General features: G+C 42.5%; 1 protein-coding gene across 1 annotated transcript; it reads right to left on the bottom strand.

The window, feature by feature from the left end:
* Positions 1–4,248: 4,248 nt before the first annotated feature.
* NECAP1 (NECAP endocytosis associated 1) lies at positions 4,249–16,046 on the bottom strand. The gene is made up of 8 exons (XM_027541236.1): positions 15,913–16,046; positions 10,654–10,754; positions 10,394–10,498; positions 9,649–9,730; positions 8,753–8,861; positions 8,480–8,663; positions 6,547–6,649; positions 4,249–5,980 (listed from the first exon to the last, which is right to left on the bottom strand). The coding sequence occupies exons 1-8, from the start codon at positions 16,005–16,007 to the stop codon at positions 5,932–5,934; spliced, it is 828 nt and encodes a 275-aa protein (XP_027397037.1). The 5' UTR covers positions 16,008–16,046; the 3' UTR covers positions 4,249–5,931.
* Positions 16,047–17,158: the final 1,112 nt, after the last annotated feature.

The raw sequence follows: 17,158 nt of genomic DNA on the forward strand, positions 1-17,158 counted from the left end.
CTTGAGAGTCCCTTGGTCTGCAAGGAGATCAAACCAGTCAGTCCTAAAGGAAATCAGTCCTGAATATGCATTGGAAGGACTGATGCTGAAGCTGATTCTCCAATATTTTCGCCACCTGATGCCAAGAGCCAACTCATTGGAAAAGACACTGATACTGGGAAAGATTGAAGGCAGGAGAAGAAGGGGACAACAGAGGATGAGATGGTTGGATGGCATCACCGACTTGATGGACATGCATTTGAGCAAACTCCGGGAGTTTGTGATGGGCTGGGAAGCCTGGCGTGCTGTAGTCCATGGGGTCACAAAGAGTTGGACACGACTGAGCGACTTAACTGAACTGAACAGAATTCTGACAACTGTATAAAGTAGGAACTAGTATCCTCACTTTGCATATGAGAAAACTGAGGCAAACAAAAGTTAACTTGTCCAAGGTCAAAAAGCCAGAAAGTGGCAGACAAAATTTTGTGCCAAGGCAATCTGTCTCCTCTCAAGTTCATATTTGTTACCAGTACTGTTTACTGCCCATTATTCACCTATTTTGGTGGGACTGAGGAAGGGGAAAAGAAAAGTGTTAGCTTCTCAGTCGTGTGTGACTCTTGGCAACCCCATGGACTGTAGCCCCCACCAGGCTCCTCCATCTGTGGAAGGTGGGGGCAGGGTCATCCAAATTAATATGTATATCCCCCCTTCAAAGACTTATTTGGACTTGCCTGGTGTCTCAAATGGTAAAGAATCCACCTGCAATGCAGGAGACCTGGGTTTGATTCCTGGGTTGGGAAGATTCCCTGGAGGAGGAAATGACAACCCACTCCAGTATTCTTGCCTGGAGAATCCCATGGACAGAGGAGCCTGGTGGGCTACAGTCCCTGGTATCGCAGAGTCAGACACAACTGAGCAACTAAGCACAAAAAAGGTTTATTTAAGTATTAAAATTTGAAGAAAGTATTACTCTGTTCTTCATTTTCTGCCTACCCAAACAGCTATTTTTCTACAGTCCCAAAAATCTTTGTATTGGGTATATGTTTAGACTCTTTAACTAAAATGTCCCTTGATTGTCTTCATTTATGTATGTCTGGCTACTAGACAGAGAAGGCAACGGCAACCTACTCCAGTATCTTGCCTGGAGAATCCCAGGGACAGGGGAGCCTGGTGGGCTGCCGTCTATGGGGTCTCACAGAGTCGGACACGACTGAAGCGACTTAGCAGCAGCAGCAGCTGGCTACTAGGAAATCTGAGCAGTAGTTCCTAGAACAGCCCCACCCTCTAGTGGTCCCATGCTGCTATGCAGCCAGATAAAGCATTTACAGAAATCGCTTCAATGACTTTTTTTCCTGTAACAGGTGCCATGGCAGAACACACGTAAGAGAAAAAATTAAAAAGCAAACAAAACTTATGATAATGGGGGGGGGTAGGGAGAGAGGGATAAACTGGGAGATTGGGATTGACATATACACACTACTAAATATAAAATAGATAATAAGGACCTACTGTAGAGCAAAGGGAACTTGACTCAATACTCTGTAATGACCTACAGGGGAAAGAATCTAAGAGTGGATATATGTGTATGTATAACTGATTCTCTGTCATACACCTGAAACCAACACAACATAGTGAGTCAACTATATTTCAATAAAAACTTTTAATTTTTTCATTAGAGCAAACAAAAGCATTCACAATGGGTCTTAATGCACTATTGTATTTAACAGTGGGTGACACTGATCCTAGGGAAGAACATTGTCTCAATGGACAATTACTTTAATCCTGACTCAGATGTCGTCTTTAGTATACTAGAGCTTTTTAAAAAAGAATGTATTACCACCATATCTTGAAAATTTTCAGAAAGGGACTGAAAATAACAATTCTCATTCTGAAATAAGTGCCACTCCGCATGATTTCAACCATGGTTGCTATGAAAACTCTACCAGACTTGAGGGACTTGCAAGTAAATGTAACTCTCTTCCTATTTCTTTTATATATATGTGTTATTTATTTACTTATTTTTGGCCACTCTGGGTCTTCATTCCTGCACGCAGGCTTTCTCTGGTTGCAGTTGAGTAGGGGATACTCTCCAGTTGGGGTGAACGGGCTTCTCATTGTGGTGGCTTCTTTGTTGCAGAGCATGGGCTCAGTAGTTGTGGTGCATGGACTTCGTGGCCCAGTGACATGTGGGGGTCTTCCCATATCAAGGATTTAACCCACGTCCCCTGCATTGGCAGGCAGATTCTTAACCACTGGATCATCAGAGAAGTCCTTTCTATTTCCTTTCTTTCTCAAGTGATTGATGGGGAGCTCATGAGTTCTAGTCACAAACCACATGTATGGTTAAAAAGCAATAACAGAAATGATCTTTCTTAAAAGCTAGAGAAAAAGCTAAACATAACTGAAGTGCAATATAATCTTAGTCAGTTCTGATAACTGAGACAGTAAGCCACCAAATTCATCAGCCCTGGGCTACAAGATATCCAGATTTCCTTTTCCCAGGCCATGGAGTCTATGTACTAAAGGAAAATTCATCTTCAACACTACTTTCTTGGGCCCTAACATTAACTGACTCTGGAGCATACAAATGAGACTTTCTGCAACTATGACAAAGCATTCAAGGAACACTTAAGGGCATGCAGCTAGTAAAAGCCAAAGTGAGAGTGAGTCATAAAAAGAAAAGCCCAACTTACTGATTCCTAGTCACACTTCTCTAAAATCACCGTTACCGAGTATTTAATGAGTATCTACTACCTTGAAAGGTATATGCAAAGTACCGAGTAGATAAAAATGAAGACATGATCCTTATACCCAAGAGCTTACAAACTAGTTAAGAAGAGAATTTCAATAGCAAATTGAAATTTTCCTTCCCCAAAACAAGGAAGATCATCTTTCAGACTGAGAGGATAAGTAACATTCCATGAGCAGCACGTAAGCCATCCTTCCAGGACAGGAAGGGTGTTTCACCAAGCAGGTAGAGAAGGGAAGGAATTCTAGGCAGAGGGAACTGTAAGCATGCAATGCCCACAGTGCTGACAGCATATGAAGAATCAGTGTGCTGAAGTAAACTAAGTGCAAGGGAAACCTGAGAGTTGAGGATGAAGTGGTACTTTGGACATTAATCTGAAGTGAAGGAAAATTGTTAAAGGCAATTAATGAGTAGGGAAGAAGGGGCACGAGCAGGGCTTGGTTTCAGCCCTGGTGTTCTGGTGGCAACACGGAAGCTGAACGGAGCTGAGGCAGCTAGAAGCAAGAAGACTATCTAGGTTATCAGAATAGAGGAAGGGAGTGGTAAGAAAAGCTCACCTGACAACCCTGAAGGCAGATGTCAATGTCTGAGGGGGTTTGAGCTGGAAAAAGATTATCCACGTTTTCTGCCCCAAAACCCCCTTGAAGTTCAGGATTAATGTTTTTCTATCCACGATGCACATGCTAACTCACTTCAGTCGTGTCCAACTCTTTGTGATGTTATGGACTATAGCCTGCCAGGCTCCTCTATCCTTAGGAATTCTCCAGGTAAGAATACTGGTCAGTTGCCATGCCCTCCTCCAGAGGATCTTCCCAACCCAGGAATTGAAACTACGTCTCCTGCATTGAAGGCAGAGAACTGAACCCCAGTTCAATTCCTGGGTCAGGAAGATCCACTGGAGAAGGGATATGCTACCCACTCCAGTATTCTTGGGCTTCCCTTGTGGCTCAACTGGTAAAGAATGGGCATGCAACGCGGGAGACCTGGGTTCCATCCCTGGGTTGGGAAGATCCCCTGGAGAACCTGTACCCATTTCATTGAAAGCATGGAATCTTAAACCACTGGACCACCAGGGAAGTCCCATTATGAGTTAAACTGAAAGAGGCAAAAGAAGCACTGGTATCATTCTGATTCATCTCCTGTGACAATCACTAAATGACAACTCCAAAATCCTGGCTTCCAAAGTCTGTGACTCTCACTTTGGTTCTATCACAAGCATTGATTCCCTTTATTTTTGCCAATCATAGTTCTGGAATATGAAAGGTGGCCTAGATCACGAAGATAACTTGAAGCAAATGAAATTAACTGTACCAGCAAATAATTAAAACAAACGGTCTCTACAACAAGCCTCTGTGGGTTGAGAGCCATGAGGACAGAGGTTGAGCCTTCACCTCTTAAAGGCTCCATCTCTTGAAAAAGAGTTAATAAAGTCTCCTTTTATTACCTATTGGCCCACCTATATTGGGTCAATTAAATTAAAAAGAAAAGGAAACAAGCAAATGAAAAGACAAAAGAGACGCTACCTTTTTCCGTACTTTTAATTACCATTATTGCACCAATACAGCATACATATGCTTTATATACATATATCTTAAACATCATTCTCAACTTTTCAGCAATTCAAATACATAATATATTATCATCTTGAGAATACAAAGAACACAACATACAGGAAGATTGAGAAAATAGGTTCCCAGTAGTTATTAGTCACTAGTGATTCTATAGACTTTCCTTCTAGTGTTTTCTATTGGAATTTTTAAATGTCCTGCCATGGCTCTGTAAGAATAGAGCTGCCTGGAACGGGAAGCAATGAAAACAAAATGGACCCAAAGTTTTTTAAAAAGAGTCAAGAAGGAAATCTAAGAGAGAGAATCTATTTAAAAACTAAATGTAAGGACTCTCTTCAGCCAGTAATATCCAAATAGGTACTAAGGGAAGAGGTGAGATCCTCACATTCACTCTCAAAATTGCCCCTTGACAAATCAGATAGCTGGAGCCCGTTCACTCAAGAGCGGGACCCCTTCACAGCGTTGTAAAAGGAATGGTGGGCAGAGGGAAAGTGGCAGGGGAGCTACTTGCTTCTCACATACCCCTGGTGGCAAGTATCACAGCCCTCATCCGGGCAAAAACTATCACAGCTAAAGCCATGGCTCTCCAGCTTCCTTCATCAATGACAATACATGTAATACAGCAGCTTTCTGCTGAAGAGCTGGTGGAGTCACAAAGTAAAATGTTTATGAAAAGGGGCCAGATACCCAGGCAGCAAGGCAATGTGGGTACTGATCAACAGTTAAGTGCATTCAACCTCTCTACTCTACAAGTGAGGTTAAAAACCCCAAACCCTTTAAACTTTCAGTCAAATAATGGGGCCATAACAAAGTAACGCCGGGCTTCAGAGGCAGCAGCAAGATGGAGCTGCAAGAAAGTGACTGCTTCTCTAGAATATAACTAGGAAAACACAGCCCCTTGAGCCTCCTTCATCCAAAAGACAACCACTGATCAAAGATGCTGCACTGTTTGACAGACACAAGAGTGGAAGCGCCACCAACATAACCCTCTTATCACAGGAAGGGACGTGTAAACGTTTGCGCTAGAGGGTAAGGGGGCTGCACCCACACGGGCTGCTCACTCACAGGACAAGCCTGGGGGAGGGCACACAGCAGAGACCCAGGACGCAAGTCTTCCCTCACACCTACCCCCTATCAAAATTCTGAATCTGTAAACACTGAGGTCAGTCTGTCCATTTTTAGAGTCTTCGGCTAATGGAAAAAGAAGTTCCAAGGTTTTTGTCTCCCCTGAAATTGCTAGAAAGGGCTTCACAAAGAGGCATGCCAGGGTCTTGAGATGATTCTGAAATAAGAATTTAAAGATGGGGAAAATTTTTAGAGATGGTAGGGACTATTTCCCCCTCAGAGACCCTGGCCTTTTGAGCCCTGTAGAGCCAGCCACAAGCATCATTAAGACCCACTACTTCCCTGCCTTGACAGGGAACAGGAGCCGGGAAATACTTTCTTGGCTGCACTCCAAGGAACAGCACAGGAGGGTGACACCACCAGCCTGAATGCAATGGAGAAGCTATGAGAACGATTGTCCAGGATTTTGGTTCTGGGGAGGGAAGCGGCTCCGAGCCCCCCCTCTCAGATTGGTGCCCTCAAAGTCATTGTTATTCTTCACGTCTCTCTTGAACATCCCACCAGTGCTCTTCAGAACTGGACCCAGTTGGATGGCTGTGGTGCCTGGTTCGGAACAGAGCTGCAAGAGAGAACAGAGACAGCCAGAAGCATATTAGGATAGGGACTCCATTCTTAACAGTTTCCAAGAAATCTCTGCCCAGAATTCCTGAAACTGTACTTCAGAGCAATTGTGCTCACCAAGCCCTGCATCAGGCTACCCAAGTTCCATCCTGCCTGCGTGTGTGCGTGCTAAGTAGCTTTAGTCGTTTCCAACCGTTTGTGACCCCATGGACTGTAGCCCACCAGGTTCCTCTGTCCATGGGATTCTCCAGACAAGAATACTGGAGTAGGCTGTCATTCCCTTCTCCAGAGGATATTCCCAACCCAGGGATCGAACGCACGTCTCCTGTGTCTCCAGCACTGCAAGCAAATTCTTTACCACCAAGCCAATGGGGAAGCCCAAGCTCCATCCCATAGTGATCTTATGCCACCATCCCAGCACTCCTGCACTCCTTACCTAGAATTCCTGCCAAACACCATGTATGACCTACAGATGCCCTGCTTTCCCAGATCAGAGATATCATTACATTGGCACACATCACTGATAGACCAGTTGAGAGGATGGTGGTTTCCCTACATTAATACCTGGATGCAGTGCTGAAGTCTCCCCACAAGTCATTGCTTGCAGAAACTGGAGCTGGTGCTGGTGTCGTGATAGGAGCAGGAGAATCCAAATCTAAAAGGATATCTGAGTACAAGGTAAGAGAAGAAACAGAAACAGGGAAACATAAACTTGTATTCACACAAAAACCTACACAAAAGTTCATGGCAACTTTACTTGTAATAGCCAAAAATGCAGTCAACCCAAATGTTCTTCTGTGGGTGAAACATACTGTGGTACATCCATATGATGGACTACTATTCAGCAATAAACAGACTATTGATATATATCAAAACAACCTGATGAATCTCAAGGGAATCATGCTGAGTGGCAAAAGTCAATCCCAAAGGTTATATACTGCAGGATTCCATTAACATTCCTAAGTGACAAAATTAAGAGATGGAGGACAGATTAGTGACTGATTGCCAAGGGTTAGGAACAGGGGTGGGGGTGAAGAGGGAGGAAGGTGTGGTTAAAAATGGGGGACACAAGGAGTCCTTGTCCTGGTGGAACTGTTTGGTGTCCTGAGCCTGGTGGTGGATCCAGGAACCTACACCTGATAAAACTGCACAGAACTAGAGCTGACCCTTGAACAATGTGGGTTTGAACCACATGGGTACACTTATGCATGGACTTTTTTCAATAAACACTCAGTACAGTACTACATGATCTGTAGTTAATTTAATATACAGATGTGGAACCACAGATATGGATAGTTGACTGTGAAATCATACACAGATTTTCTACTGCACAGGACAGGAATAGGCAAGAGATCAGTGCACAAAAGTTCTGCATTGTTCAAGGGCCAACTGCACACACAAATGAGAATACCTAACCGTGAAGAAATCTAAGGAAGATAGGTAGACAGTCTCACTGTCAATTCTGCAAAATGTTACCATTGAGGTTAACTGGATAAAGAGTACATGGGATTTCTTATTTTTTACAGTTGCATGTGAAACTAGAATTATCTCAAAACAAAAGGTTTAATTTTTTAAAAAAATAAAAATAAACCTTAGATATTATCCTCAGTGCCTTCTGGCAACACTTAGCAAAAGCAGCAGCCTAGAACCACTTTTACCTCAAAAATTCCAGAAAGAGAAAGTCTGCTCCTATAAGCAATCACTTATAATTGATTAATGATATAATTTTAAACAAATAATATTAAGTTATAATTAATTAATGATATGTTATAACTCTCAGATTCTAACACTAGGTTCTCTAATCTTAGGAAAATTCCTTTTCAAATAAGTTATAACTTTCAGATTCTAACACTAGGTTCTCTAATCTCAGGAAAATTCCTTTTCAAATTCTAATTTCTCATCTTTTAAACGGAAATGACTATATCTCTTCTTGTTTCCCACTAGACAGTAAGAACAAAAATGTACTCATAAACCCAGATGTTGTCTAATTTCCTCTCAACTACCCTGTGAAGAAATGGAAAGGATTGAGAAATAACATTCACTGAATGATAACTACATGCCAAGTACTGAGCTAAGCGCCATCACATCATTTTACCCTCAGAGTCCTGAGCTAAGTTCTACATCTCCATCTTACAGGTAAGGATACGAGACTCACAGAACCTAAATGTTACCAAACACATCCAGATAAAAACTAACAGAGCTATGACCATAATCTTGGTCCATCTGACTCCTGGGCCTACTAGCATTTCACCAAGGTCCAATGAAGGAAACAGTCTTTTTAATATCTACCCATTTTTAGCCAAAAAATCAACCAGATACCATGACTCTCAGCTCACTAGAAAAGCTTTAATCCCTTGCTGAAGGCTACCAGAGTCAACTTGTCAGTGCCAAGTGCCTTTAATAGCAAAACCACTGACACTCTCTTTGGCAAACAGGTTATTACCAATAAAACCCTAAGCTATGATTTCTCAAAGTTAAAAGTACTAGAGAGATTTACCTGCATCACTACCTCCATGATTGGATTTTGGTATGGGTGGTGGAGTGACATGATTGCTGATGGCAACTGAGGAGGATGGAGGGGGAATTGTGACTTTGCCTCCAGGTGGCGGTGGGAGTAAGCTGAGGCCCCCAGTCCCTGCAGTCTTGGGCTTAGAAGTACCTCCTTTCTTGGTTGTAATGTTCTACAAAAGAAAAAAAGGAGGGTGAGAAAAAGAAAGAGAAGTCATAGGCTTATGGAAATACAAGGAGAGGTGAGGGGAACCATACTCACCCCAATACTCAACTTGATGGTCTGCCCTTCCTTGAAGCCCAGATCCAACTTGGGACGACTATCCATTTCTTGAGATTCTTTGGAAATCTCAGATTCCTGTTTTACCCACCTTCAATAAAAGGGCACATTATTTTAATTAGGATTCCCTGAGAGCAGAGTTTGACAAATCAATCTGTGGCTAACTTATGTGAAACATGATTCCAGAAAGCAGAGTAAGGGAACATCAGACGTAGAAAGGAAAGGAAGAAAAGCCAAGGAAGAGGACAACTGGAGTTCAATACCACTGGGGAACTATACACAATGGCAGACTAAACATGTCCCTCCACGAGAGAGCACCTGGCCACCAATTCCCAGCCCTGTGATTGAGGACCACCTCTGACGGGGCAGGCCAGCTGCCCCCTCACTGAATGGGTGGCTTTCCACAACTTCAGAAAGTTCTGAGGCAGAAAAACCTGCCCTTTTCTACCAGTGTGCATGGTGCTATTCACCACAGCTAAGCCAAAAGCAAATGGGCTGAAGAAATACCGCAAGAGGCACAAAACATGTCAGTTACATGGAGTGACAAATCTGGCACGAAACTCCCCACTATCTCACAGAAAGCCCTGCTATTACTGTTATGCCCCTCCTCAGCCCCCTAAGAGCTACGGGCAACTTCCCCAGAGGTATAAACAGCAGCATCTTCCCAAACCAGTGTACAATGGGTTAAAAACATATTCCAGCTATAAGGATAGAATAGATACAAAGATAATGGAAGAAAACAGTGAACGGGACAATCACAGTCACAAGACCTAGTCTACCAAGTAATGAAAGCAGGAGGTAAGAGACAGTGCCCACTCAGTGGAGGGGCAGCATTCCCCACACACTCAACCTGGTAACTCAGGACACGCTTCACTCACTTGAAGTGATCTTGCAGAGAGACATTGAAGTCAAAGGCATCACCCCGATCTGAGAAGCCAATGCCAATGAAAGCGCTTCGCCCTGTGAAAAGGATAAGAATCCTCCCAACAGGAAGCATGCCTGGGGCAAATGCTACTCAATGAAAATATAATAGTTACCATAACTAGACAACCTCTGTGAATGTAAAAGACTCTCTGAGAACTAGCAAACTGCATGCAGCCCATGGGCCAAATGCTGTCAGAGCTTGTTTTTTTAAATAAAATTTCACGAGAACAAAGCCATGCCAGTTTGTCTAATATTATCCACAGCAGCTTTCACACCATTGTGACAGAACTGAGTAGCTGCGAGAGCCCATGTGGCCCAGAGATGTTTATTATCTTGTGTCTTTAAAAAAAAGTCTGCCAGCCTCTGACTGGAGAAAAGATGCCTGCCATAAACACAGATGAGGTAAAGTAGTCCCACAAAAAGCCCTGCAACAATGAACAGGCAGTATTTGCCAGTTCTTTGGTTAGACATATATTCTGATTTATTTACGTCTACTTTTAATCACCTTTTGAACCCGTGTTTATAACTATTACAAATAACATGTTAATCCTTTTCCTCTAGCAACTGGAGTTAACTTTGGACAAAGAGAAGAAAAATTTTAGTAAACTGAAGTAAGATAAATGCACTGGGACACATTTCCGTTGATGTGCATTAACTATTTTCCAAATCTCAATTCATTCAAAATCCCCAATCCCTTACCAGTTCCATCCTGGATCCGGATTACAAAGTAGCGGCTGGAATCAGTCACTGTCTCCACGGCAATACCAGGATATTGTTCTACTGGTGCCTGAGCAAAGAGTTCCCCTGACAGGTAAGAAAAAGACTTCTTTAAGCAAAGGAAGCAAAAAGTCTAAAATTCAATTAGCAAGTATTTCCACTCCAATCCACAATCTGAAGAGATTCATAAAAGAACACCAAACCAACATCCTTAATATGGTAGAGGGTCGCGAGTAGATTACCTGAAACTTTATCCTCGAGTTTGATATAAGCAACCTTCCCTTTTGAAGTGATTCGGAGGCGACCAGTCCAATCGGGTTGATCTAATTTCCAGTCAGATGCCCTAGGATAGAAAAATGGAAAGTCTCAGGCCTCAGGTCTATGTCTTTAATTTACCGAAAACCTACACACAATCATTTGCCATATTTCTATTTCCCTGTTCTGAATTACTTACTCTTTCTGCCTATTAAATAATCAAAAGACTAATTCATAATTCTCTCTACAAAGATGCCTCAGGTTACACACAGTCCAAAGCAAATAGAAGAAATGTTACTACTTAAGTCCAATAAGTATCAATAAAAATATGTAAAATTACCCAAAAAAGCAATTTAAAAATGTATCACAATGACACTATTTTCATACTGAGGATAGTACTTTATATAATAGTATTTTGCTGATCAGGGAACAACAAAGCCTACTAAATGAAATATACTGGGTAACAGAAGCCTCCCAAATCCCTAAATGTATTATCTTTCACTGAATTCAACCAATATTTACAGAGTGTGTATTAAGTCACAGGCACTATTCTAAGTATTTGGGATACAAGAGGGAACAAAGTTTAAAGCCGTCAGGAAGCTTACAATCTAACAGGAAATAGATAATAAAAAACAAACAATAGATACGTAAAATCATTAATAGCTCAGAAGGTGCTAAATGCTAAGGTAAAAAGAAAATCCCAGGGCAGAAAAAGGAGCTCAGGAAGATAGTGGGAGAATGAATAGGTTGCAGCTTTCAAAAGGGTGGTCAGGGCAAGCCTGACTAACAAGGTGAAATGTGAGCAAAATGTGAAGGAAGTGAGAGTTACCCATGCAGATATCTGGAGGAAAAGCATTCCAGGTGTAAACAGCTGGTGCAAAGATGCTAAAATGGGAGCAGGCCTGCTATATCGCCCTCAAGCAAGGAAGTCGCTGTGATTAGAATACCGAAGGAAATGAGGTGGGAGAACTAACTGAGGGACATCATGGAGGGGCTCACAGGCCACTCTAAGAACTCTAGCTTTTAGTCTTAGTGAAGGAGAAGCCATTAAAGCAGAAATGTGACATGATCTCCCTTTTATCTCAAAAGGATTACTTTGCTGTGCAGAGCAGAGATGCAGCAATATGAACGCTAAAGCTGGGGATTAGCTAAGAGACTACTGTAGTAATCTGGGGGAGTCACCATGGTGACCAGGAAGAGAAAGGAGCACAAGTGACTAGACGATGGATATATTTAAAGCAAAGGCAGCAGGATTTTCTAATGAATGGATGCAAGGTAGAAGAGAAAGAGAGACAACAAAGACCAAGTCAAGGATGACGCCAAGGTTTTTAGCCTGAACAGAGGAGTTGCCAATAATTGAGATGAGAAAGACTACAGATAGAACATCTCTGGAAAGAAAGATTAGTAGTAGTTCAGCATTGGCTCGGTTAAGTCTGAGATGTCTAACAGATTTTCAAGAGGAGATACAGAGCATACATGTGAATACATGAAGCTGGACTTCAGAAAGACATGTAGATTAGAGATACAAATGGGAACATTACAAAACACTGAATACTTATAATCTGTGTTCTAGATGAATTTGAATGAAATCTAAGACATTTAAACATGAACCAATTTTACAAAACACTGCATTTGTGATTCTGTTTTGCAAGCAGTGTGGAAAAGGGAGGGCAAGGTAAAAGTTAATAACTCATCCCGTGGGAACCTAGAGACTAACACCTGCAGTTAAGAAGGTAACAATAAAGTATATCTGGGTAAACATATGTTTAACAAGATGGTAAGTGAATGGTAGACAGGAAGACATGAAAATTTAAATTAGGACAAATTCTGAACAGGATTTTACAACATACATCTTCGTCATGCCCTTCTCTCTTGATGTCCTGTCTCAAAGACCCCCAAGTACCTGAATCTGATCCAGTTCAGAGCATGCTCTAGAAGTCCTTATCTATTAAATTTTTTGAATAAGTCGTTACTTACTCCACTCTTCTGTCATGAGGTAGACATAGTGTGAATGGGCTACTGAAAATACTAGGAACAAGTTTACCAGATGCACTTCTTTGGACAGGTTCCTCGGTTTATTTGTATGTCTGGTGGCCAATATTTAACAAATTCTCGGTAAGTGAATGGATATTCACGCAGCAGCTTCCCCCAGCCCTGAACCTTAACTCCTCTCCAACTCCCCAGACCTAGCCAGGGGTACTCTTGATTTTTACTGGTCTTCGAAACGAACTTCACATATTTTCATCTACCTTGGCAATAAATCTTACAGCAGCTATGTGGAATAGGCATGAAAGCCTACTGTGTTGTTGCTGTACATTCACTCAGTCGTGTCTGACTCTTTTGGGACCCCATAGACTGCAGCCCAACAGGCTTCTCTGTCCATGGATTTTCCCACACAAGAATACTGGAGTGGGTTGCCATTTCCTTCTCCAGGGGATCTTTCCAACCCAGGGATTGAATTCGCATCTCCTGTACTGGCAGGGGGATTAATTACCACTGAGACACCAGGGAAGCTCACTAAGATACCAGGGAAGCTCACTAAGATGGCTGGAGATTGAAAAAACTACTCTCTCTAAATGAAGAAAAGGACAATAACACAGTAACAATCCTTAACTTCAAAGTCCAGTATTCTTTTCATTACATTAAAACACAGTGTAGGGTTAGTAATGATTTAGTTGAGGAAAAGGGTAATCATAAATAAAATAAGGTTTTACAGGTTAAGAACCATTTTCTAATCGTTTATAAGTTTCCCACCAACCCATTCTCCTTCTATAAATCTGGTCAGTGAAAGTCCAAGAAGTGACAGCTTTACAGGTGAATCGACAGTTTATACAGGTGAATCAAAGTCAATTATTCCCTCTCATCTCAAAGAAAGCATTTCTGATTCCTATAAAGTCCAGTTTTTCCTTTAACAGCAGCCTAGAGGATAAATCATGCTCATAATATAAAATGACTTCTGGTAAACAACAAAAAAGATTACACAAAGACAGAAAAGCACTATTTATCAAGCACCTGTTCCAGGAGTTATTATGCCCATTCTTGTGAAAACTGAAAGAATCTCACAAAGTACATAATATTATACTCATCTTTATAGATGAGAAAACTAAAGTTCAAAAGATTTAAGTGACTTGCCAGAAGTAACCCAGCAAATAAATGAGACTCACAATTCAAATTTAATTCTGCTCTCTTCACTAACAGTGGTTGATATATAAAGCCTCTTGTAGGATAAAATGTCACTAATAAGCATGGAAAACATAGAATGACAAGGAAAAGGGTAAGAGGAAAATTAAGAAATTGCTTTGACGGCTCAGTGCAGTTAACTGACGTAAGAATGAAGGATAAAGTTAAAATCAAGACAGAGAAAGCAGATGGGTAAAAGGTGTTTTTAAAAGCGTGAAGCAGAAGAAAAAGGCTTCCCTGGTAGCTCAGTCAGTAAAGAATCTGCCTGCAATGCAAGAGACCTGGGTTCAATCCATGGGTAGGGAAGATCCACTGGAGAAGGGAATGGCAACCCACTCCAGTATTCTTGCCTGGAGAATTCCATGAGTCTGGCAGGTTCATGGAGTCGAAAAAAGTCGGACTGAAAAAGAACTGAAACCCACTTCAATGTTTCATATCTTTTAGGAAGTCTTAATACCTAAAGTTAGGGGTCATCAGCTATTTTACCTTATTTGACAGATCGATCAATGCTAATTTAAGTGTAACCTATTCTTTTCAGTCAACATTTACAGAGTCTCCACTATGTGCAGGAAACTGTGCTAGATCCTAGAAAATGTTTAAAAGATCTTCTAAGTTTAAGAAGACCTCAAGTTGTTCATAGTGTAGTCTGGAGAACTGGGACAACAACCAAAAAATTAGTACATTGAAAGAAGGCAAGTGAGAGAGTCAAGAACAGGTACTACGGAGGCACACAGAGCACACCTAAGCCAGAACAGAAAGGTCAAGGAAGGCTGGCTTGGGAGAAGAGGTCTCAGCTGACTCACAGGTATTAGTCCCTGTGACTATCATCAAAAAGCATGTAGAGTCTTATTCACGGTCAGCAGGGGTCTGATTGAAAGCTTGAAATTAGGATTACCTTTTAGGGTACAACCCACAGGATCTAGTGCACAGGTCAGCAAGCACAAAGATACTGATTCAGGATGAACGAACCTCTGATAAGGAAGTACAACATAAGACACAGGGAGAGGGTAATTTTTAAGCCGAGGTAACAAATGCCAAGAGGAAAATCATGCTGGTGATGTGAGTCAGAGAGAGAAATCAAAATACTATATTTATAGACTGCTTTACTGTTTACTAAATTCTTTTTAGGAAATTCATTTTTAATTATTTTTCACATTTATTATGATTTCATTTAACCCTCCAAAAACTTCTAAAGGTACATAGCTAGAGCAGGTTTTATTATCACCCCCTCCCTTTTTTTTTTCTTCTATTTTACAGATGAGAAAACTTAGGCTTGGAGAGGCTAAAAGATTTGTGTCAAATCACATAGCTGTTAAATTGCCAGGGCTCACACTCATATTTTTTAACAGGTAACCCAGGGAGTTGCAAGTTAATTCTTTGGACTGCATGTCCGTAACTTTTGACAGCATCCTCAGGCCCTCATAGTCACTGGATTACAAGATGGTTAGTTAGCCCTCCAGATAAAATGCTGTGTTAACTCTGAAAGCAAAAGCTACATGAGAACAGGGAAGGAAGGCTTGAAAATACTATAGTATCACCTATACTATAGTATATGGTGGATGACTGTATCTGGTGGCAAGACTGAACTGCACAAAAGATAAATTATCTCATCCAGAGAGGGGCCTAAGACACAATAATCACCAACAAATGCGCACCAGGTATTGGAAATGGGGGGTACGGGGGCAAGGAGGTAGGGATGGGACGATAAGGGTGACAACTTGAAGGACGCAGGGATGAGCGAAGGGAAAGGTGACTGGCCAAGGCGCAGACACGACAGGAAGAGAATGAGGAGCAGATGGGTAATCCAGAGGGGTCCGGGAGGAGAGCGGTGGGAGGTTACAGGATGGTAATCTTTTTTTTTTTTTTTTTAAAGAGGCGGAAACAAGGATGTCGGCAGTCCAGAGTGGGGAAACAGCAGTGGAAAGGGTGACAAAAACCCAGGTGGCCAGGCTAGCAAGTTAACAATCCAGAGGAGGCAATGGCAGGGACGGGCGGCCTGCTACCTGAGAAACAAAGTGTCAAGCCTGACCGGGTAAGCGCGTGCCACAATGACTCGAAGTTAGTACCTGTAACCGCGGTTGGAGGCCCGAGGCGGAATCCGGTAGACGCTGACGTCAGGCTTCACACACAGTACAGACTCGTACTCCAACTCGGACGCCATCTTGGCTCTGCTCGCAGGGCCGCTGGGGGCGGGGCGTCAGCGCGGGGGCGGGACGTAGAGCCGGGGAGCTGAGTTCCAAAAAACTTCCGCTGACGCACTTCCGCTGACGCTACTTCCGCGAGCGTTCGGCCGGCGTCCTGAGATTAACCTCTGTTGGCGCGGGTTACGGAAGCCATGTTGAAACCTGGAAACGGTGAGGTTGCGTGAATCACCATTTTGGGTAATGGCAAGGATGCCCTCCAAGTGCGTGGTTCACGTTAAGGATATCTCCATCCCCGAAAAGCGAGGAGAAGAAACGCCATCTTGCTCTCGGCAGGTACCAGCAGTGCTCTGGGAGAACGACGACCATTTTGAAGCCTGGCGAATTTTTTTCTTCTAAGAGTCACTTCTTAACCGTAGTTTTCAAGAGAAAAGAGGTATTCGCGGGTCCGTAATCCCAAACTGGATACCTAAAGAAAGAGGAGAGTGAAAAAGTTGGCTTAAAGCTCAACATTCAGAAAAAGAAGATCATGGCATCTGGTCCCATCACTTCGTGGGAAATAGATGTGGAAACAGTGTCAGACTTCATTTTTGGGGGCTCCAGAATCACTGCAGATGGTGATTGCGGCCATGAAATTAAAAGACGCTTACTCCTTGGAAGGAAAGTTATGACCAACCTAGATAGCATATTCAAAAGCAGAGACATTACTTTGCCAACAAAGGTCTGTCTAGTCAAGGCTATGGTTTTTCCAGTGGTCATGTATGGATGTGAGAGTTAGACTATGAAGAAAGCTGAGCGCCAGAGAACTGATGCTTTTGAACTGTGGTGTTGGAGAAGACTCTTGAGAGTCCCTTGGACTGCAAGGAGATCCAACCAGTCCATTCTAAAGGAGATCAGTCCTGATGTTCTTTGGAAGGACTGATGCTACAGCTGAAACTGCAGTACTTTGGCTACCTCATGCAAAGAGTTGACTCATTGGAAAAGAATCTGATGCTGGGAGGGATTGGGGCAAGAGGAGAAGGGGACGACAGAGGATGAGATGGTTGGATGCATCACCCACTTGATGGAAATGAGTTTGAGTGAAGTCCTCGAGTTAGTGATGGACAGGGAGGCCTGGTGTGCTGCAATTCATGGGGTCGCAGAGTCCGACAGGACTGAGCGACTAAACTGA

This window comes from Bos indicus x Bos taurus, chromosome 5, assembly GCF_003369695.1.
Source record: "Bos indicus x Bos taurus breed Angus x Brahman F1 hybrid chromosome 5, Bos_hybrid_MaternalHap_v2.0, whole genome shotgun sequence".
Taxonomy (NCBI): domain Eukaryota; kingdom Metazoa; phylum Chordata; class Mammalia; order Artiodactyla; family Bovidae; genus Bos; species Bos indicus x Bos taurus.

What these genes read in the sequence shown, in the direction of transcription:
- NECAP1 (XM_027541236.1), bottom strand. Translation starts at nt 16,007, where the DNA reads ATGGCGTCCGAGTTGGAGTACGAGTCTGTACTGTGTGTGAAGCCTGAC. An exon ending in ACTCGAGGATAAAGTTTCAG is followed by an intron (nt 10,499 to 10,653) that starts GTAATCTACTCG and finishes CTTACCTGTCAG; the next exon opens with GGGAACTCTTTGCTCAGGCA. An exon ending in CCATCAAGTTGAGTATTGGG is followed by an intron (nt 8,664 to 8,752) that starts GTGAGTATGGTT and finishes TTTCTTTTGTAG; the next exon opens with AACATTACAACCAAGAAAGG.